We start from the raw sequence: 23,204 nt of genomic DNA, 5'->3' as shown, positions 1-23,204 counted from the left end.
TAGGATGGGAGATGTATATACCAAGATGGGGACATCTATACCAGGGTGGGGCCCAAGATAAGGGGGACATCTATACCAGGATGGGGCTCAGGATAAGGGGGACATATACCAGGATGGGGGGCATATATATATATATTGTAAGAGGGCCGCTGGACATGTCCTTGAGGGGAGATATGTGTCGCTGAGGTTGGTAGCTTCAGTGATGTGAAACCGGGAAAGCATGCTCCAGCACACATAGTGCTGAGAGGGTTAATAGGGCGTATCAGGGCCGTTTTTTTTCGAGCAACCATAAGAGATGGGGGGGATTGGCTGCTCACATATCCCCACCCCAGGGCGTGTGTATAAAATGGAGACCAAGTATCTCATTCAGTGTCTGTGACTGGAGACTTGGAGACCTCCAGAGTGTTTGTGGCAAAAAGACTCTGACCGTGACCGTGAGCGGGTGAACCCGCCATACTGGATGGGCTGTTTACTTTCTGTTTTTGTTACACTGTGCCTGACAAGGTTTTCTTTTGTTTACTTCTGGAAGTGCGGTTTATGCAGCATAATAAACTTGCCTTGGACATATTAAAGAGACAGTGTCCCGTGCCTACCTCTAATGCGGCTAAGTGAGTACCGAACCCTACAATATTTATATACTGCTCAAAAAAATAAAGGGAACACTCAAATAACACATCCTAGATCTGAATGAATGAAATATTCTCATTGAATACTTTGTTCTGTACAAAGTTGAACGTGCTGACAACAAAATCACACAAAAATCATCAATGGAAATCAAATTTATTAACCAATGGAGGCCTGGATTTGGAGTCACCCCCAAAATTAAAATGGAAAAACACACTACAGGCTGATCCAACTTTGATGTAATGTCTTTAAAACAAGTCAAAATGAGGCTCAGTATTGTGTGTGGCCTCCACGTGCCTGTATGACCTCCCTACAACGCCTGGGCATGCTCCTGATGAGGTTGCGGATGGTCTCCTGTGGGATCTCCTCCCAGACCTGGACTAAAGCATCCACCAACCAGTCTGTGGTGCAACGTGACGTTGGTGGATGGAGCGAAACATGATGTCCCAGATGTGCTCAATCGGATTCAGGTCTGGGGAACAGGCGGGCCAGTCCATAGCTTCAATGCCTTCATCTTGCAGGAACTGCTGACACACTCCAGCCACATGAGGTCTGGCATTGTCCTGCATTAGGAGGAACCCAGGGCCAACCGCACCAGAATATGGTCTCACAAGGGGTCTGAGGATCTCATCTCGGTACCTAACGGCAGTCAGGCTACCTCTGGCGAGCACATGGAGGGCTGTGCGGCCCTCCAAAGAAATGCCACCCCACACCATTACTGACCCACTGCCAAAATGGTCATGCTGAAGGATGTTGCAGGCAGCAGATCGCTCTCCACGGCGTCTCCAGACTCTGTCACGTCTGTCACATGTGCTCAGTGTGAACCTGCTTTCATCTGTGAAGAGCACAGGGCGCCAGTGGCGAATTTGCCAATCCTGGTGTTCTGTGGCAAATGCCAAGCGTCCTGCACGGTGTTGGGCTGTGAGCACAACCCCCATCTGTGGACGTCGGGCCCTCATACCACCCTCATCGAGTCGGTTTCTAACCGTTTGAGCAGACACATGCACATTTGTGACGTGCTGGAGGTCATTTTGCAGGGCTCTGGCAGTGCTCCTCCTGTTCCTCCTTGCACAAAGGCGGAGATAGCGGTCCTCCTGCTGGGTTGTTGCCCTCCTACGGCCCCCTCCACGTCTCCTGGTGTACTGGCCTGTCTCCTGGTAGCGCCTCCAGCCTCTGGACACTACGGTGACAGACACAGCAAACCTTCTTGCCACAGCTCGAATTGATGTGCCATCCTGGATGAGCTGCACTACCTGAGAAACTTCTGTGGGTTGTAGAGTTCGTCTTGTGCTACCAAGAGTGTGAAAACACAACCAATATTCAAAAGTGACCAAGAAAGCATTGGTACTGAGATGTGGTCTGTGGTCCCCACCTGCAGAACACCTCCTTTATTGAGTGTGTCTTGATAATTGCCAATAATTTCCATCTATTGTCTATTCCATTTGCACAACAGCATGTGAAATTGATTGTCAATCAGTGTTGCTTCCTAAGTGGACAGTTTGATTTCACAGAAGTTTGATTTCCTTGGAGTTATATTCTGTTTTTTAAGTGTTCCCTTTATTTTTATGAGCAGTGTGTATATATGGGGCCAGGATGAAGAACATGTATATAAACCAGGATGGGGAGGCTCATCGGGCACTAGTTACTCCACTGGACACATTCTATTGACAAGTGGGATGATAATATCCAATATGTTTTCATACATTTACAGGAGAAATCACAGAGGAACAGCACAACAGAAACTCACAAAAGATGCACCAAAATTGTTTTTTTAACAGGCATGTAAGGATAAATTGAAGATGGAAAAAGTAGACTGTTATAATTTCACAATCTGGTCAGTACAGAATAGTCTGTGTTCCACGTTTTGTAGTTTGAATGTGAGAAGAAAATTACAATCAAAATTTTGTTTTAAAAACAATATATAATATATATCACAATGTCATTGCAAATATGTTTTGTGGTCCTCTTCCTGGTATATCATTCGGGGAAACATCACCCATGAAAGCAGTAAATCGATATTCCAATTCTGCATCTTGTTCTCGTTTTCTCTGTAATATTTCTGCTTGAAGCAACGAAGCCTTGAAATATAGACATGAAAAATAGTTAAGGAATACAACAAAAATGACCACTGTAACAGACAGGACACGTCCGGGAGCATTATTGTAGCCATTTTCCCTCTTCTGCTTACAATATTTTCCCCTCGGCATCTGTCACTCAGATGTCATCACTCCCTGTCTCACTGACTACTGAATCTTGTCTTGACAGTTTACTTTTGAAGTCAAATACTTTAGTATGAATAGAGGCTGAGAACAGGGCAGTGAGGCTCCATCCATGGAGAGAACAGAGCAAGGGGACTCCACCCTACAAGAGAAGAGGGATGGGAGGTTCCACCCATGAAGAGAACAGAACAAAGAGACTCCACCATAGAAGAGAAGAGAGATGAGAGGCTGCACCCATGAAGAGAACAGAGCTAGGAGACTCCACCCTATAAGAAAATAGGGATTGGAGGCTACACCCATGTAGAGAAAAGAGCTAGGAGACTCCACCCTACAAGAGAAGAGGGATGGGAGGCTGAACACATGAAGAGAACAGAGCAAGGAGACTCCACACAAGAAGAGAAGAGGGATGGGAGGCTGAACACATGAAGAGAACAGAGCAAGGAGACTCCACACAAGAAGAGAAGAGGGATGGGAGGGTGCACCCATGAAGAGAACAGAGCAAGGAGACTCCACACAAGAAGAGAAGAGGGATGGGAGGCTGCATCCATGAAGAGAACAAAGCAAGGAGACTACACCAAAGAAGAGAAGAGGGATGGGAAGATGCACCCATGAAGAGAACAGAGCAAGGAGACTCCACACAAGAAGAGAAGAGGGATGGGAGGCTGCATCCATGAAGAGAACAAAGCAAGGAGACTACACCAAAGAAGAGAAGAGGGATGGGAAGATGCACCCATGAAGAGAACACAGCAAGGAGATTCCACCCAAGAAGAGAAGAGGATAAGTGGCTCCACGCATGAAGAGAACAGAGCAAGGAGCCTCCACCCTGGCAGAGAAGATGGATGGGAAGCTGCACGCATGAAGAGAATAGAGCAAGGAGACTCCACTCTAGAAGAGAAGAGGAATGGGAGGCTCCACCCTTGAAGAGAACAGAGCAAAGAGATGCCACCCTACAAGAGAAGAGGGATGGAAGGATGCACCCATGAAGAGAACAGAACAAGGAGACTCCACTCTAGATGAGAAGAGGCATGGGAGACTCCATCCATAAAGGGAACAGAGCAAAGAGACTCTACCCAAGAAGAAAAGAGGAATGAGAGGCTGCACCCATGAAGAGAACAGAGCAAAGAGACTTCACCAAAGAAGAGAAGAGGGATGGGAGGATGCCCCCATGAAGAGAACAGAGAAAATAGACTCCACCCAAGAAGAAAAGAAGGATGGGAGGCTGCACCCATGAAGAGAACAGAGCTAGGAGACTCTACCCAAGAAGAAAAGAGAGATGGGAGGCTACACCCATGTAGAGAACAGAGCTAGTAGACTCCAACCTACCAGAGAAGAGGGATGGGAGGCTGCATCCATGAAGAGAACTGAGCAAAGAGACTACACCAAAGAAGAGAAGAGGGATGGGAGGCTGCATCCATGAGGAGAACTGAGCAAAGAGACTACACCAAAGAAGAGAAGAGGGATGGGAGGGTGCACCCATGAAGAGAACACAGCAAGGAGATTCCACCCAAAGAAGCTCCCACCCATAAAGTCAGAAGCGGTTAATAAAGACGGCTCCCAGTTTATGGCAAAGTTGTGGCAAATTTTCTGAAACTAGTTAGGGAATACAAATAATTAAGAAAACAGGTAGTAATATGCATACAGCTGAGTTCGTCCCTCTATCCAACATATGGTCAATAAATGATATCAAATCTACTCCTGTTTAGACAAAAAAAGAAACTATAGATATTATGAATAGGTATATGGCCAAATTCTTAAATATACTTGCGATAAACAGGCCTAGGAAGCTGTGTGGGATTGCTATATGAGGGTATGATAACACAGAATTTTTTTTTTAGGCAGACCAAGGGCCGCAAAAGCGCCCTATAAAATGAACAGAATGCACACCAATGTCAAAACAACATTGCTGTGCAGATGTTCCATCTTGCGTGACGTCTTTTAACCACTTCAAATTTCGGAAACCATGAAGGGGTTAAAAGAAGCAACATGCTCATTCAGTAGTGGAAGCTGCCCCACTCTCTATACTTGAAACCATAGATAAGATAGATGGAGAGAAGGATAACCGCCAAGATCAGTGCCTCCATGGTGACGTGTTACCAACAAGATCTGTGCCTGCATATTGCTGCATAACCATTACAGGGGTTGTCATTTTTTTTCCTTTGTCATGGATTGTTACAATCTGTCGGATCCAGCGCAGGCGGCCTCAGTGTCCGGCGTCGGAAGTGATGTCTGTGCTGTCCAGATGTCACAGGACCGACAAAGTCTGTGCTTGTCTGCAGCAGCTTCTCTGATGCCGCTCTGTTCCACACTGACTTTTCTCCCCATTAACCCTGCAGTGTGTGTCAGTCAATGCACTATCCGAAAGCTTGGAGAAGAGTTCAAAGCAATCAGTCACCAGGTTTTATCTACCCCATCTGAGAGCAGCCTGATGTAGGGGCAGAGGCTCTAATTCCAGCTATGTGTCACTTGCTTGGCTCTTTGCTGAAGTTTTAATAAAATCCCTGTTTTCTCTGCTGCAGATCTATCAGTTCTCTGAATGCTGAGCTCTGTATAACCCTGCCCACACTAAGCTGCCAATCAGTGGTGGGGGCGTGGTTAGACTACATGGCAGCAGGTTTACTAGTCCTCTAGTGATAATCTCCTGCTGATAAAACTGTGATCTTATAAAAACTACAGCAAGTAGACCAGTAAGTGACACATTGCTGGAATCGGAGTCTCTTCATCTACATCATGCTGCTCTCAGAGTAGGTAGCAAAAGCCTGGTGACAGATTCCCTTTAAGGGTCAAAGGGCTACTCACTCAAGTTCTGACCTGCTTACATACACATAAGTCATTGTGGTCTTACTGTCTCAGTGAGGATTATATAGACGATTATGTGTGAAGGCAATTCCCCAGTTTAGTGAACTGGAGCGTGACTCACCACTTCTAATTCTTTCCTTGCTGCCTCCATTTCTTCCTGCGCTGAACGCTTGGGGTTTTTCTTCCTCTCCTGCATGGTCTGGATATGTTGTTTGATGCGGTGTTCCAGTCGGAGGTCTCTAGAGGCTCTACGCGTATAAAAAAGACAGATTACTAATTTATGGCACAATGGTCTTCTTGTCTTATAACAGACAACATTGGCCTATTTTGTTTTTGGGATACATGCCAAAGGGACGGTCTGTCAGAAAATCCATCAATAAACAGCCCTTATTACAGACTGGCATGAATGTCACTGTGTATGAACGTGCACGCTGGTATAATAGCGAAGTACGCTTTGGAGCATTGACTCAGGCTATGCAAACTAATTCTGCCATATATAAAAAAAATCATAATTTGTTATCAGTGTAATTAAAGAGGACATTTTACCCCCCAAAAATAAAATGAAAAAGGGACGCGAGAGAGGCTTGAAAAAAATAAAAGCAGTACTTACCCACTTAAGCCCTAATGCACCCAAGTGACGCCTTTCCTCTAGTCCACACCGGTATTTGTTGAGAAGACTGCAGAAGTCATGTCCATTCTACAACACGAGACTGCTGTAGCCAATCACTGCTCTCTACCTTAGCATGACTGCTGGGTCCAGTGATTGGCGGCAGCAGACACGTTGTAGATGGGACGCAACTGTGGCAACCCTGTAAAGAAAAAAAAGAGAACAGCAGAGAGGCGGCGCTGGAGGGGCAGGAGCTTCGATGGATAATTACTAGTGATGAGCGAGCATGCTCGTCACTGCTCGGTACTCGCCCGAGCATCTCAGTACTCAAGATGCTCGGAGCTCGCCAAGTACTTGCGCGATGCTCGGGCGGGAACTCGGGTCCCTGCCCTGCATGTTTGGCGCTATTTAGAGCACCAATCATGCAGGGATTGTCTGCCACTCACTGTAATGTCACAGCCATGGTGGTTGTGGCATTACAGCGATTGCCCAAATCGATGGGAACAGTGCTCACAGTGAAACATGAAAAGCCGGCAATTCATCAGCGGCATACACCGGTACCCAACAATTTAGAACAGAAAGAATAGAGCATCACACACAGATTAGATAGATAGAAACATGTCAGTCACATATATAATAAGTACAGTGACAGTGTTGGTTACTGTACTTGTCATTTAGTGTTAAAATAAAGGATTTATTAAAAAAAAAATTGGCGTGGGGTTCCCCGTAATTTTAGTCTCTAGCGGAGGTTAAGCAGACGGCTGGGGCAGATGTTTGAAGCCTGGGAAGGGGGTAATACCCACCGAGCTTCCTGGGCTATTAATATCAGCCCCCAGCTGAATACCTAGACTTTACTAGCTATTAAAATGGGGGACCCTCCCCAAAGAATGACGTGGGGTCCCCCCTAGCAAAGGCTAGGCAGACAGCTGGGGGCTGATATTAATAGCCCAGGAAGGGTGCCATGAATATTGGCCCCCTCCCAGGCTAGAAACACCAGCCGTCAGCCGCCCCAGAAATGGCGCATCCATTGGATGCGCCAATTCTGGCACTTAGCCTCGCTCTTCCCACTGCCCTGTAGCGGTGGCAGTGGGGTAATAGAGCTGGGGTTGATGTCAGCTTATAATGCCAGCTGACATCAAGCCCAGGTTAGTAATGGAGAGGCGTCTATAAGACGCCCCCATTACTAACCCCATAGTGAAAGTTAAAAAAAAACACAAACACCCAGAATAAAGTCCTTTAATTGAAATAAAGACACAATTCTTTATTGTTCTAAATTAAACTCTACTTACCATCACGCCCATTCCAGCTGAAGCCAACGATCTCCTGCAATAAAAGTAAAATAATAAACCAACATCATCCTTACCTTTCCATGGTTCCCAGGACGGCTTCAGCTCTGCTACATTGACATGACAGGCTGGATCGCAGCAGAACGCTGCCATCCAGCTTGCCATGCCGCAGACACTGAGAAGCTCCTCAGTGTCTGGCTGTGACGGCATCCAGATGAGCCGAGTTCATGTCCAATGAACTCAGCTCACCTCATGCACGTCACTGACAGCGTGGGAGAATTCTCCTGCGCTTGCGGTGCCGGCAAATGACATCACCGCTTGAGCAGGAGAATTTTCCCATGCTGGGACGGCATTGAGATGGCAGGCTGGAAGGTAGCAGAACGCTGCCATCCAGCATGCCATCCTTCAGAGACACTGCGGAGCGCAGGCAATGTCTCTGAAGGATGACAAGCTGGATGGCAGCGTTCTGCTACCATCCAGCCTGCCATCTCAATGCCATCCCAGCGTGGGAGAATTCTCCTGCTCAAGCAGTGACGTCATTTTCCGACACCGCATGCGCATGAGAATTCTCCCACGCTGTCAGTGACGTGCATGGATGCGCCATTTCTGGGGCGGCTGACGGCTGGTGTTTCTAGCCTGGGAAGGGGCCAATATTCATGGCACCCTTCCTGGGCTATTAATATCTGCCCCCAGCTGTCTGCCTAGCCTTTGCTAGCTATTAAAATAGGGGGGTCCCCCATTTTAGTAGCTAGTAAAGGCTAGGTATTCAGCTGGGGGATGATATTAGTAGCCTGGGAAGCTCCGTGGGTATTAGCCCCTTCCCAGGCTTCAAACATCTGCCTCAGCAGTCTGCTTAACCTCCGCTAGAGACTAAAATTACGGGGAACCCCATGCCAATTTTTTTTTTAATAAATCCTTTATTTTAACACTAAATGACAAGTACAGCAATCAACACTATCACTGTACTTATTATATATGTGACTGACATGTTTCTATCTATCTAATCTATGTGTGATGCTCTATTCTTTCTGTTCTAAATTGTCGGGTACAGATGTATGCCGCTGATGAATTGCCGGCCAGCTTTTTTAAAGACACGGTTGCAGGAAAATCGGAGGGCACTAGTGTGTTCCAAGTGCCCTGCTATGTTTTTCATGTACCCTCCTATATACCCTGCCTGCCTGTCTGCCTAAATATTGTGCCTGCCTGCCTGACGTTTAATTGAGCACTGTTCCCATCGATTTGGGCAATTTTTGAACTTCTGCAGACCACCGGGGGGGGGACAGCCAGAAAAATGTTTGAGTTTCCCATAGACTTACATTGGGCTCGTTGCTCGGGTCGAGCACCCGAGTATTCCGATGTGCTAGACCAGAGCTTCGAGCACCCGAGCATTTTAGTGCTCGCTCATCACTAATAATTACCAAAATTTACCAGTTGATCAAAAAGATTTGCAGAACCTTGGTCCGATGCCTTTTCTGTGGCCTTTGGTCTTCCTGCTTCCTCCTTCTATCTGTCGACATGCACAGGGCTTATTTATTTATTTTACTCCCTTATATAGTGCTATTAATTCCGCAGCGCTTTACAGACATTATCGCTGTCCCCATTGGGGCTCACAATCTACATTCCCTATCAGTATGTCTTTGGAGTGTGGGAGGAAACTGGAGAACCTGAAGGAAACCCACAAAAACACAGGGAGAACATACAAACTCCTTGCAGATGTTGTCCTTGGTGGGATTTGAACCCAGGACCTCAGCGCTGCAAAGCTACAGTGATAACCACTGAGCCACTGTGCTGCCCATGCTTCTTCTGATTTGTAGGCCCAGTGCAACATCATGTTTGCAACATGCACGTCATGACGTTGAGAGAGGCATACTAACCAGAAGAGTCGCTGGGGAAGCCGGTAGGTAGATTTGCGGGGCTGTGGTACAGCGGCCACAAACTACTTACGAGGCCACTGGACCGGTACCCTCCATATGCTTTTGATCAACTCTAGCAAGTGCTACTTATTGTGCTCATTTCAGTCGCTGCCTACCCATGGACCACTTTTTTAAACCCCTTTAAATCCTGTTTCCTGACTGATATTACAGGAGAGCAGAAGAAACCTAAGAACGGATTTGACAGACCCTCGATTGCTGGCGTGAGATTGGTTTGTAATAAAAAAAAGAAAAGCAAGAAACTTGAGTCTTATTCTCTTACTCTCTGTTGTCATCTTATCAGGGGGTTTTTAGGTATTGTGAGGAGCGGAATGGATAGACTATTGTAAACATGCCCAAAATAAGTTGGTTAATGGTTTGTTACATCCCAATTAGACACATCATAAAAAGTCTGATTGATTGCTACACGTCCGTTGGCTGTAATAATATCCAGTCTAAGGATCAGCTGTTTTAAGCTCGGATGTAAATATAGTGAATGGAGCCGAACATCAATGAAATGGTCCTTCTCATGCTGAGTAGGTCCGCTCCTACTGAAGTGAATAGGAGCTGTGCGGCAGACCTGGGAATGACCACTACATGGTGCGCAGAGATGAGCTGTGTGGATTTGTTCAATGCTTCCATCCAGCCGCCGGGGCTGAAGACAGCTGATCAGTGAGGTGCTGGGTGTCGTACCCTCACCAATCTGATACTGACAACCTACCTGCATTTATATATCTGCCCCCAATATGTTTACAAGTGGGTTACAGCCTACAAAAAGTTGGTGATTGTTCCAAAGTGCTCTTCGTGCTGCATATATGTAATGGCTACTGGTCAGGAATCACTCCAGCTGGCACATTGTGGTTATTTCTAGTTTTTGTATTCTACATCTGTCTGGTCTACTCAAACTCAGATTCTGCCTCTTATGTTATCCATTGCATTAGTCGTCTTATCTGTGGTCCTTCCAGTGCTGACCTCTGGCCTGGACCTTTGATTAGTTTACAATAAACCATCTGGTTCATCCAGACTCCATGGAAGCCTTTGATTTAGTTTATAGGAACCGTATTAGAATTCATGATTTCGCATTGAAAAAAAATCCTGCAAACTTTTTTTCTTCTCCCGACTTCCCAGGTCTAATCTACGCGGTCAGGGAACAGCCAGGAGATCCCACAGATATCTCATCAACATTGCCAGATGATCACGAACAAGCACTCCGCCACCTCCGATCATCAAGACAATTACGCAATTGGCTGATGATTGAAGCACTCCACCCTCCAGCTTGTGGTGGTTTTAATTGCAGCTGGATCTTACCTACCCATAAATGCAGGCTTTAGCCTAGGAGAGTGTTCACACTTGATAGGTTCCCAGCAAACCTGAGATCGCCTTGTTGTTGGGCATGCATGATTGGCCAAATTATGTGCTAAGCATCTCCCTTTTTTCTTGTTATCCAGAGCAGCAATGCTATACAAATTTCATATATTTCAAGTTTACATGCTTTAACACTGCAGAGTGCAACTTTATTTGTTTGGTGGTGGAGTGGGATCACAGGAGGAGGGAACATGCGCAGATTTAGATCTTGGCTTAGTGACGAGCTGAGATCTAAATCTGCGTGTGCGCCGCCTCCACAGCCATTTACCTGAAGCCCACCGCCAGGAGATCAATGTGTACAGCTCCTGCTTCGCATCGCCGACATTTTGCTGAAGCCTACTGTCGGGAGATCAATGGCTCCTGCCAAGCACCGCCGGGATACACCCTGCCTCCAGCCCAGGGCCTGCAGCATCGCCCTATTCCTGCTGCCGCCGGCTTCCTGCAGTGGGGACTCTACTTTCTGTAACCCTGCGGTGCCGCCCATCCTCTTTCCCCCGGTAAGCTAAATTCGGACTATAAGATGGACCCCCATTTTTACATAAATTTTTTTTTCCTGTTTCCCTCCTCTAAATTTGGGGTGCGTCCTATGGTCCGGTGCGTCTTATAGTTCGCAAAATACGGTATGTACTTCGGTGTGGTCACCGCCAAGCTTCCCAATAACCCATGAAAAACTAGCTGCCACCACCAATCATTTTTACAGGCCAATTGGACATTCGACGGGTAGCGTATGGCTTCAGAGGTGTGGTTTAGAGAGCAAGAGGAATGGAGATATTAAATTTCATATTTTTAATCTGGAAAGGTAGGTAGCGCTTATAAAAAAATATACAAAGATGTTACAAAATGGGAACAAAACAATAAGGTATATATGAGCTCAAATGGGGGAGACTGGATGTGGGATTTACTAGGTCTTTAGAAGATTATGAGATCCCCAACTTTCAGGATATCATCGCCCCCAGGAGGTCCCATGCGGGAGATACTGTTGTCATGTTTCCTATCACGATTTTACCTTGAAACATAGCATGGATAGCATCATCCATCGTCCCGATATTAAATTGGGAGTGTTAGGCCGTACATTTAGCGATGTGAGTGTATGTGTTATGTCCGTCACTTCGCCAAAAATATATCTCCCATTAATATCGGATTGAAGCAAACCCCAATAATCTCACTGACCACTGGCTCCAGAGTATCTGAGATAATTCCTTTGAACAGAGGAAGCTCTTGCCTCAGGAATTGTATACCTGAGGAATTCTCCACCTCTGAGTATAGGAATCCTAAACTTAGTGACTGGCTCTTAGATGAGCCCCTGTTGTAATTACCTGTTCACGGCAAGAGGTCCTACTTCAATGGAGGTTGAAGTGTCATCTCTTCCTCACTTTCCTAATTATAATTACTCTCATATGTTCAATGGGGGGAAATATGTCTCCTCTCCGGAGATGTCTTTATGGATTTTACAATTTTTCTCTATGACATACACTGAAGAAATAATGTTGCTATTTATTTTTACGGACTCTCAATAACTCGGAACTAAGCAATGAAATCTGCAGCAAGATAATTAAGACACAGCAAATACTTAGAGCAGACGTGCAGCCAGAAACTTTCCATTTCCCTGTTTGGGACTTTGAAAATGATCCAGACGAGGCATGCGCCAGGCCGTACCACAGGGCATCTAACGATGTGGTTTACATTTTAACACCCTGAATATGGTCGCTGTTGATGAAACAAACCTTGCTTTCTCCATTTCTTTCACAGACGTGACCCTTGGCATCATTTCCTGTTTTTCCACTGGACGACTCTTCTGCTTATCCCAGCTACTCCTGTGTTGGGATGTGTCCAGATCTGTGGCGAATGGAGGAGCAGTCGTGAGCACCTAAGCATGTGTAATGACAGGGGGATCGGAGAAAAAAGAAGTTATTTCTATGGGAATATTAATTCACACCCGAGTCTACAAAAGTTATATATTGCATGCAGGAGGTCACAAAACAATCAATACACATTAATAAAAAACAGGTTCCCAATTAAGGCCAGAACTGGTATAGCTGCAAGTCTACCCTGTGACTAAGGAGGTGCATGCAGAGGGCCTGATCCTAGAGATTGGCTGCAGCGGTCACATGTGCCACAGACATGAACTAACTGTTACAGCCTGTAAATAAAGACCGGAAGCAGTAGCAGAGAGCCAGCGGTGGAGCAGGGGATTGTGAGTAATCCCATGTTTGTTCTTTTTAACCTTTGGAAATCAATGGGCTAAAAACAATAATTCACAAAAAATCCCTTTAGCAGATTTTACCTAGATGTCTCCATTCCATAATGGATAAACGGGTTTGCATTGATAATAAATAAGACAGCCAAAAATGGTAGATATAAAGTTATCGATCTATTATTCTATTGAAGCCAGTTTCAGTCTGCTTTTATTAAAACATTTGGTACAAATTTAATATGCAAATTGCCTCTTCAGAGAGGAAGAGGGCTAGAATGCTAGCGCCACCTATTGGAAGCTGTGATCCTAAAAGTCAATATCGACCCTTTAACGAGTCTTGCAATATGACTTATGATGAAAGCCAAACCAGATACTCAATTTGCAGACACGTGTTTCAGGGTAGTGCCCCTAGTCAGTGCAAAATGTGAGAAGTGTCTGACTGAGATCCAAGGGGTAACTTTTCTCCTTTCAGAGAGTGACATGTTAAGCCTGACATGTCAAGGTGAGGAGATTTTTAAGCCTTGCAATGCTCCTCTGGGAAATTAAATATGCAAACTGCCTCTCCAGAAAGGAAGAGGACTAGAACTTTAGTGCCACCTATTGGAAGCAGCAATTCTAAAAGTCAATATAGACCCTTTATACGAGCCTTGCAATATGATTTAGGATAAAAGCCAAACCAGATACTCAATTTGCAGACACATGTTTCAGGGTGCTACCCCTCGTCAGTGCAAAGTGTGAGATCTGGTTTGGTTGGGTACGAGGCGTCTGACCGGGATCCAAGGGGTAACTTTTCTCCTTGCAGTGAGTGACATGTCAAGCCTGACATGTCAAGGTAAGAAGACTTTTTTTAAGCCTTGCAATGCTCCTCTGGGAAATGAAATATGCAAATTGTCTCTTCAGAGAGGAAGAGGACTAGAAATCTAGCGCCACTTATTGGAAGTAGCAATCCTAAAAGTCATTATTGGCCCTTTAACGAGCCTTGTCACATGACTCAGGATACCCCTTGGATTCTGGTCAGACGCCTCTCACCCAGCCAAACCAGATCTCACACTTTGCACTGACTAGGGGCAGTATCCCGAAACACAGTATCTTCAAATTGAGAATCTGATTTGGCTTTTATCCTAAGTCATGTGGCAAGGCTCGTTAAAGGGTCGAATACTCGGTATTGTATAGTAAGAGCAGTGGTGGAGAGATTGGCAAGTTGAGTGTGACTTATTTTTTTAACCCTATTTGAGCATTTTATAAAACTTTTTTTTTTAACCTCCATCCAAACCCTCTTAGGCCTCAGTCAGACGTCCGTGTTGTACGTAACTGTTCAATCCATGTTTCTCACAGATACAATACGTACCCATTATAGTCTACGGGGCTGTTCACGTGGCACTTTTTTTTTTTATCCGTGACACCCAAAAAAACGGACAATACAAGTCTATGGGTCCGTGAAAAACATGTACAGCACACCGTGTTTAAGATTGCAAAATGTAGAAGAAGCTTTGTAATACATATATTTACAGTATCTATCCGTGAAAAACACTGATGACACACTGATGGTAAAAATGGATACATGGACCAAACACTGATGTCACACGGATCCAAAACACTGATGACACATGGATCCAAAACACTGATGACACACTGACCAAACACTGATGAGAAATGGTTCCAAAATACTGATGATACACTGACCAAACACTGATGACACACAGATTTAAAACACACTGATGATACACGGATCCAAAACACTGATGACACACAAACCAAACACTGAAGAGAAATGGATCCAAAATACTGATGATACACTGACCAAACACTGATGACACACGGATCTAAAACACTGATGACACATGGACTAAACACTGATGACACACGGATCTGAAACACTGATGACACATGGACTAAACACTGATGACACACGGATCCAAAACACTGATCATACACAACCAAACACTGATGATACCCGGATCAAAGACTGATGACACAATGACCAAACACTGATGAGAAATGGTTCCAAAATACTGATGATACACTGACCAAACACTGATGACACACAGATTTAAAACACACTGATGATACACGGATCCAAAACACTGATGACACACAAACCAAACACTGAAGAGAAATGGATCCAAAATACTGATGATACACTGACCAAACACTGATGACACACGGATCTAAAACACTGATGACACATGGACTAAACACTGATGACACACAGATCTGAAACACTGATGACACATGGACTAAACACTGATGACACACGGATCCAAAACACTGATCATACACAACCAAACACTGATGATACCCGGATCAAAGACTGATGACACAATGACCAAACACTGATGAGAAATGGATCCAAAATACTGATGATACACTGACCAAACACTGATGACACACAAGATTTAAAACACACTGATGACACACGGATACAAAATACTGATGACACACAACCAAACACTGATGACACATGGACCAAACACTGATGACACACTGACCAAACACTGATGACACACTGATCCAAAACACTGACGACACACTGATCCAAAACACTGATGACACACAACCAAACACTGATGACACATGGACCAAACACTGATGACACACTGACCAAACACTGACTGATGACACACTGATCCAAAACACTGATGACACAATGATCAAACACTGACCAAACACTGATGACACATGGACTAAACACTGATGACAAAAGGACTAAATACTGATGACACACTTGCCATTGTTTTGTGTACGTGAAAAATACCGATGTCTGAATGAGGCCTTATGTATTTTACTATTGCTTTGCATTGATCAAGTTTTTTTGAGTTCCTACAACCACAGTACTAAAAATTTAGAAAACAAGGCAACATGTCTACAATATGTTACGGTATACGCGCCATCCCACCACAAGTACTTTCTATCATGTTAGAACAACATAATGAGACTTCACGTTGTTAAAATAAGGTCTTGTCCTTGTCAAAATGTCCAGATGATAAATTGTACAAACCAAGTTGTGAGTCACGGCCTTCAGCAATGTACCCAGACATTGAGTATGATCATAAATGTAGATTTACAGCATTAACACCCCCCGTCAAGTCCTTGTGAAACCACTCGCCATCTTATATTTATTTTCAGCATAAATGCTGAATTATTGCTGTTGTACTGCATCAAAACCAAAGAAATGAGCCGGACTATAAGTTGGTATACGTGCCATGTGTAGGAGCGCGTTCACATGTGGATATTTCCCAGACAAAACCCAAGAAAAAAACAATATGAGCATATATCATGTAGTAAGTAAATAGCAATAGTACATGTAAATATTGTAAGGTTCTTAGTTAACGCAATTTTGATCAAAAAAGCGTAAAAGCCATCCCACCACGACAAGGTGACCCAACTGGGATGGTCCTATCTCTAGTATTAAAACCTCACCTTTTGTCAGTTGACCTCAATATAGATGTGGGCACAGCAGGACCAAGCCCTGACTGTACAGACACCTGCCCATGGGAAGGATAAGTCCGCCCCGATTGGGTACACCTTGTCGCGGTGGGATGGCTTTTAGGCTTTTTTTGATCAAAATAGCTTTAGCTAAAAGTACCTTATGTTATCTACATGTACTATTACTATTTACTTGTATATGCTGATTTTTTTTTTCTTGGGTTTTGTCTATTACAATACCTGTAAAATGTGTCAAAAAAGCACAATCTGTAATTTTTGTAGAATTGTTTAAAAGGATTAAATAAATAATAATAATTAAAAAAAATATATATATATATATATATATATATATATATATATTATAAAAAACTCCTATTGTGATCATAATATCATAAACAGGGATGGAAGGTAGGTGTAATAAACACAAGTGTAAAGAAAAATTGTGCATTTCTACAAGTCGGTCTTGCCACAGTTTCTCCAAAATCATAGCCTAACAACTTACAGGGAAATACTTAGGATGTGTGCTCACTATGCATTTTTGGTGCACATACAAAGCCGCGTCTGACAGTGGATGGGATTTATAGAAATCTCCTGCCCACTGTGCTTTTTTTACTCAGCGTAAACTGACCTGCGGTTCGTGTTTCAAATCCGCAACATGTCAACTTCTCTTGCGGGAACCGCTGAGATTCATGTGCAGATTTTCCCCATAAACTTGCATTAGATGAGTAAAATCTGCAGGTAAAATAAAGGCACGTGCGCTTTTAATGCGTTTCTGCAGCATAAACACACTAAAAATGCATGTAATATAATCCACACATGCCTGTATCAATGAAATTTTGTAAAAGCAAAATAGCAAAAAGTATCAAAAAAGAAAGCAGCTTTATTTAAAGCATGACATATCAAAAAGAGAAAAACCGCAGGGTCAAAAACGTAATTAAAAACATAAGTAACCTAATAGGTGCAGAAATTCTGCAACATCAAAACCTCCGATACTTATCGTGTGAACATAGCCTAAGGCTTTATTCAGGAAGCCGAATTTTACATTTCGTATTCTGAACACAAGACCTAGGGCTGTAGCGATCTTAGGCTAAGTGCACACTGCATTCGTATACTTTAAGGCTATGTTCACACATGTTGGGTTTTTCAGCGTTTTTTGCTGCAGATGTTTATGCAAATTTTCAGCTGCGTTTTGCAGTACCAGCAAAGTCTAAGAGAAACCAGAATTCTCTGTTCACACATCTTTTTTTTTTTTTCTGCGTATTTTGTGCCTTGGTTGGGTTTTTGGAAAATAGAGGATGTCACTTCTTTCACCTATTTTTCACCCATAGGAACTAATGGGTGGTGAAAAAAACGCACCAAAATTTGCATCAGCGTTTTTGATGTCAAAATAGAATGGGGTTCTTTTTTTTCACAGAAGTTTATATACATGCATAAATAGAGGCAGAAGGATAGAGAAAAAAAGCTCAAAAAATCCACTAAAAAGCATAAAAAAACACATGAAAACTTGCGTTTTTGACGCAGCTGATTTCCTGCCAGAGATTAGATTTTGCTGCAGATTTGTGACGCTGAAAAACTCAACATGTGTGAACATAGCCTAAAGTTCACATAGACCACCATTCACCAGCTAGAGGCCAAAAAAGTTTGTTCATATAGGCCCCATATGGCCAGTATTTACCTAATTACCGTTAATGTAACCGTATGCCTTATCTGTCCCATTCCATTCAATACTCACATATGTCTGTCCTTTCCCCATTGTAGATTTTATCTGCTGTTTAGAGGTGCCAAACTGCAGAGCCTACAGAGTCCTAGCTCTGTCTTTGATCACCCAGCCATCTCCTGCGGAGGTGAGCAGCTGCTAATTTAGCCACAAGCAGCTCCAACAATGCCCCTCACCTGATGGTTTAGTGTGCCCTATATATTTAGAAGCTCCTTAAGGGGTGCACGCGTGCTGGGTTGTGCACAAGTCTTCTTGTGCAAAGTGGCTTCGGAGATAAGTGGCAGTTATTTAAGAGGCAGTTGGGCAGGAGTCAGGTAACCAACACTTTGACCACTTACTTTCTATTAACTATGTTTCTGTTAGCTCTCACTTTTTCCTCTATAGTTCTCCACTTTCTAGTAACCCCTCAAATCCCTACACCTAGTAAGGAAATCTTCATCTCTCCCTCCATCCTCCCCATTCATCTCACCTCCTCCTCAGAATTATTCCTCAACATTCAATCCTGGATCTCCAAACACAGACAGCCACCTCATGCTCTCTCTTGCTCCCACCTGCTAACACTTTCTATGCTCCTCCTCACTGCTGGAGATATCTCTCCAAATCCTGGTCCTCCTCGCCATATCCCCACAGTTACTTCTACCTCCTATCCACAACCTTCCACAAACTCTCGCAACCCTTCTAACCTCATAACCATCCAACTAATCCCCACTTCCTTAGTTGCACTAGCAGGAGCTCTATGGAATGCTCGCTCCGTCTGCAACAAACTTTCCTACATCCACGACCTTTTCATTACTAACAAACTTTCCTTCCTTGCTATCACCGAAACCTGGCTCACCCCCTCTGACACAGCCTCCCCAGCTGCACTTTCGTATGGCGGATTCCACCTTTCCCACACCCCCCGCCCCAACGGCAAACATGGCGGAGGCGTAGGTTTTTTTCCTGTCAGATACCTGCGCTTTCACCCAAATCCCACTGCCACCCTCAGTTTCACTCCCCTCTTTTGAGGTGCACTGTGTGCGCAACTATTCCCCCTCTGACCTCCAACTGGAGGTCATTTACCGACCTTCAGGGCTAGCCACCACATTCTTAGACCACTTCACCACCTGGCTGCTTCACTTCCTTTCCGCTGACATCCCCACTATCATAATGGGTGACTTCAGCATCTCCATTGACACTTCCCACTCGTCTGTCTGTAAGTTCCTATCCCTCACTTCCTCCTTCGGCCTTGCTCAATGGTCTTCTGCAGCTACTCATAAAGATGGCCACACACTGGACCTCATCTTCACCCGCCTCTGTTCCCTATCTATCCTCTCTAACTCACCTCTCCCTCTCTCTGACCATAACCTCCTCACTTTCTCTACCCTCTCCTCTCCAGGTGCACAATCCCCACTCCACAAACTTACACACGCTCGCAGAAACCTCAAACACCTTGACCTACACTCACTCTCTGAATCTCTCCTCCCTCTTACAGACATAAATTCCTTACACAATGCAGATGTTGCTGCCGCTTTATATAACACCACAATAGCTGCACCTCTCGACTCTATCACCCCTCTCACACATACCAAAGCTCGCATCAACGGGCAACCCTGGCACACCAAACTTACTAAAGAACTGCGATGGGCCTCCAGGGTTGCGGAGCGGAGATGGAAAAGGTCTCACTCCATCAAGCACTTCATTGCATTCAAACAATCCCTCACTATTTTCAAGTCCACACTCACTACAGCAAAACAAACCTACTTCTCATCTCTCATATCCTCCCTGTCTCACAACCCTAAACAGCTATTTAACACTTTCAATTCTCTCCTTCGTCCCCCAGCACCTCCTCCCTCTTCTCTCATCTCACCCGAAGACTTTGCCTCATTCTTCAAGCAGAAGATTGACACCATCAGACAAAGCTTTTGCCTAAAGTCCGCACAACCCCACCTCATATCTACTCAACCTTCCTCCTCCAAACCCCACTTCTCCACCTTTACAGAAAGCAGCAAAAAACAGAAAAAACGATAGAGGGGCCACAAATTAAGCAAAATAACAAAGTTTATTAAATGTAATCATGTGCACAATGGGGGAAATGGAAAAAGTACAACAAAGAGGGTTAAAACCACATCCCGCCCCGCATGACAAACTCCGCACAAAGTGCCCCACTAGTCAAAAAGTACATCATGAGATTACAAACATATCCAAACAGAGGAGACATCACCATAGAGAAAAACAAAAGAGAGAGAGGGGGGAGAGAGAGAGGGGGGAGAGAGAGAGAAGGGAGAGGGGAGGGGAGGGGGGGGAAGAAAAAAGAAAAAAGGAAAAGGAAAGGGGGAGGAAAAAGAAAAGGAAGGAGGGGAAGGGAAAGGAGGGGGAAGGTGGGGGAGGAAGGAGAAAAAAAAAAAAAAAAAAGGGGGAGATCAACTCTGCATAATATTACCACAATAAATGTATATATAATAATATTTATAAAAGGATCCCTATGACATTGGGATAAAATACGATCCAATACATTAGATAACTCCCATGTGTATGTATATTGCCCAGAATATATCCAGTACGTACCAAGGAGTTAGAGCCCACGTCACAGGGAAATAAAGAAAGCATTCAGTAGTGGAGGACTGTGTGAGGAGAGCGCACACGCGGGACGGATACCCCGACGCGTGTTTCGGTCACCCTTCGTCAGGGGGTATATGGGTGAGGGGGAACTGCCATGCTTTATATACGACGAGTAGCCGCAAGGCGGAAATAGCCCGAATGTCTCAATGAACGCGGGGATGCCGGCAGGAGACCGGAAGTGACGCATGCGTCGTCATGGAGCCCAAGACGCCAGCCAGCGTCCGCATCACATGACACCCAGACACAGACGTCTGCATCGGGTATCACTAAAGACACAGAGAGCGGGCGGGCCTCCAGAGCCACATAGCACGCATGCGTGCTCGGTCCCCATATTCCTATTTAAACAAACAGAAGAAAAAAAGTCAGAAGAGAAAACCACATAATAGTGGAACCAATACAAGAATAGTTAGGTAGTAGCATCTATTTATCAATACAAGGAGGGGAAAAGCTAAATGTACATAGAGTTCACTCTGGGTCACACAGCACCAAATACATCATTAGCACAGGCTAGATAGTTAAAGCCAGGTATAATCACATGTATTGTCCACATACAATAGCTTAGATAAAACAATTCATATATAAATATATTTAGAGGCCCACTATCAATGGAGACAGTACATATACGTAATAAGGACTCAATATGTATCTCTATTATAATTACATCATGACAGAACTTATTTGTTATTATATATCTCCATTTAACATTATAAGAGACTACACAGAATGCATAAATCCACAGTATATACATGATCAGTGCTTATAGATATCCTATTATCCTCCAGATTCTTCAAGCTTGTACGGTCTCCCCGTGAACTCCGATGCAGACCAAGCGCCAACACCAGCCAAACCAACAGTGCGGCCCCCAAGGAAAAGCAGACAGGCTACATCCAAAACCAAAGATAAGGAAAACAAGAAAAGAGATTCCTAAAAAATTTCAGAAAAAATAGCGATGGTAAGAAAAAGCATGATAAAACCATATTATAAAATCAAACCACCACATTGTTGAACCAATACGGATATAGTTAGTTATACTGGGTGGCAGGTCACAGGAAGGAGGAGTAACTTATGCTCTCATTTAAAGTCTCCTCTTTACTCTCCAAATCACACCTCACCACCTGCGAACTTGACCAAATCCCATCCCACCTCATCCCTAACCTTACCACAGTCTTCATTCCAACCCTAACCCACCTCTTCAACCTGTCACTAACAACCGGTGTCTTCCTCTCATGTTTCAAACATGCCGCAATCACACCCATCCTCAAAAAGCCCTCCCTTGACCCATCCTCTCTGACTAGCTACCGCCCCATATCACTTCTCCCCTTTGCCTCAAAACTACTAGAACAACATGTCCACCTTGAACTGTCCTCCCACCTCTCCTCCTGTTCCCTCTTCGACCGCCTACAATCTGGCTTCCGACCGCATCACTCGGCTGAAACTGCCCTGACCAAAGTCACCAACGACCTACTAACTGCCAAATCCAAGCGACACTACTCCATCCTCCTCCTCCTGGACCTGTCATCTGCCTTCGACACAGTAGACCATTCCCTCTTACTACAGATTCTCTCATCTCTTGGCATCAAGGACTTGGCCCTATCTTGGATCTCCTCATACTTAACAGACAGGCATTCAGCGTCTCCCACTCACGCACCACCTCCTCATCTCGCCCCCTATCTGTCGGTGTCCCCCAAGGTTCAGTTCTAGGACCTCGGCTCTTCTCCATCTACACCTTTGGCCTGGGACAGCTCAGAGTCTCACGGCTTTCAGTATCACCTCTATGCTGATGACACACAGATCTACCTCTCTGGACCCGATATCTCCTCCCTACTAAACAAAATCCCACAATGTCTGTCCGCCATCTCATCCTTCTTCTCTGCCAGATTTCTAAAACTCAACATGGATAAAACAGAGTTCATAATCTTTCCACCCTCTCATTCATGTCCCCCATCTGACCTATCCATCAACGTCAATGGCTGTTCACTCTCCGGAGTCCCACAAGCTCGCTGCCTTGGAGTAACCCTGGACTCTGATCTCTCCTTCAAACCACATATCCAAGCCCTTTCCAGTTGCTGCCAACTCCAACTCAAAAATATCTCCCGGATTCATGCATTCCTCAGCAAAGACTCGGCAAAAACACTAGTGCATGCCCTCATCATCTCCCGCCTTGACTACTGCAACCTCCTGCTCTGTGGCCTCCCTTCCAACACTCTTGCGCCCCTCCAATCTATCCTAAACTCTGCGGCTCGACTAATCCACCTTTCTCCCCGCTATTCCCCGGCCTCTCCCCTCTGTCAATCCCTTCACTGGCTCCCCATTGCCCAGAGACTCCAGTTCAAAACCCTAACCATGGCAAACAAAGCCATCCACAACCTGTCTCCTCAATACATCTGTGATTTAGTCTCCCGGTACTTACCTGCACGCAACCTCCGATCCTCACAAGATCTCCTTCTCTACTCCCCTCTTAT

The 23,204-nt window shown here is 44.7% G+C and overlaps 1 protein-coding gene across 1 annotated transcript in view; it reads right to left on the bottom strand.

Moving 5' to 3' along the window:
• Positions 1-255: 255 nt before the first annotated feature.
• LRRC27 (leucine rich repeat containing 27) overlaps positions 256-23,204 on the bottom strand; it is a 72,622-nt gene continuing 49,673 nt past the window's right edge. Inside the window, exons 9-11 of the mRNA XM_073685117.1 lie at positions 12,532-12,674; positions 5,761-5,887; positions 256-2,702 (exon numbers count right to left, since the gene is read on the bottom strand). Of these exons, the coding sequence (XP_073541218.1) occupies positions 2,556-2,702; positions 5,761-5,887; positions 12,532-12,674 (417 nt within the window). The 3' untranslated portion in view covers positions 256-2,555. The remainder of the gene's footprint in view (positions 2,703-5,760; positions 5,888-12,531; positions 12,675-23,204) is intronic.

The sequence above is a fragment of the Phyllobates terribilis genome, unplaced genomic scaffold (genome assembly GCF_046119375.1).
Source record: "Phyllobates terribilis strain yellow unplaced genomic scaffold, ASM4611937v1 Scaffold_5__5_contigs__length_657084704, whole genome shotgun sequence".
Taxonomy (NCBI): domain Eukaryota; kingdom Metazoa; phylum Chordata; class Amphibia; order Anura; family Dendrobatidae; genus Phyllobates; species Phyllobates terribilis.
Note: the sequence above shows the minus strand (reverse complement) of the source record. Positions and strands in the feature narration are given on the sequence as shown.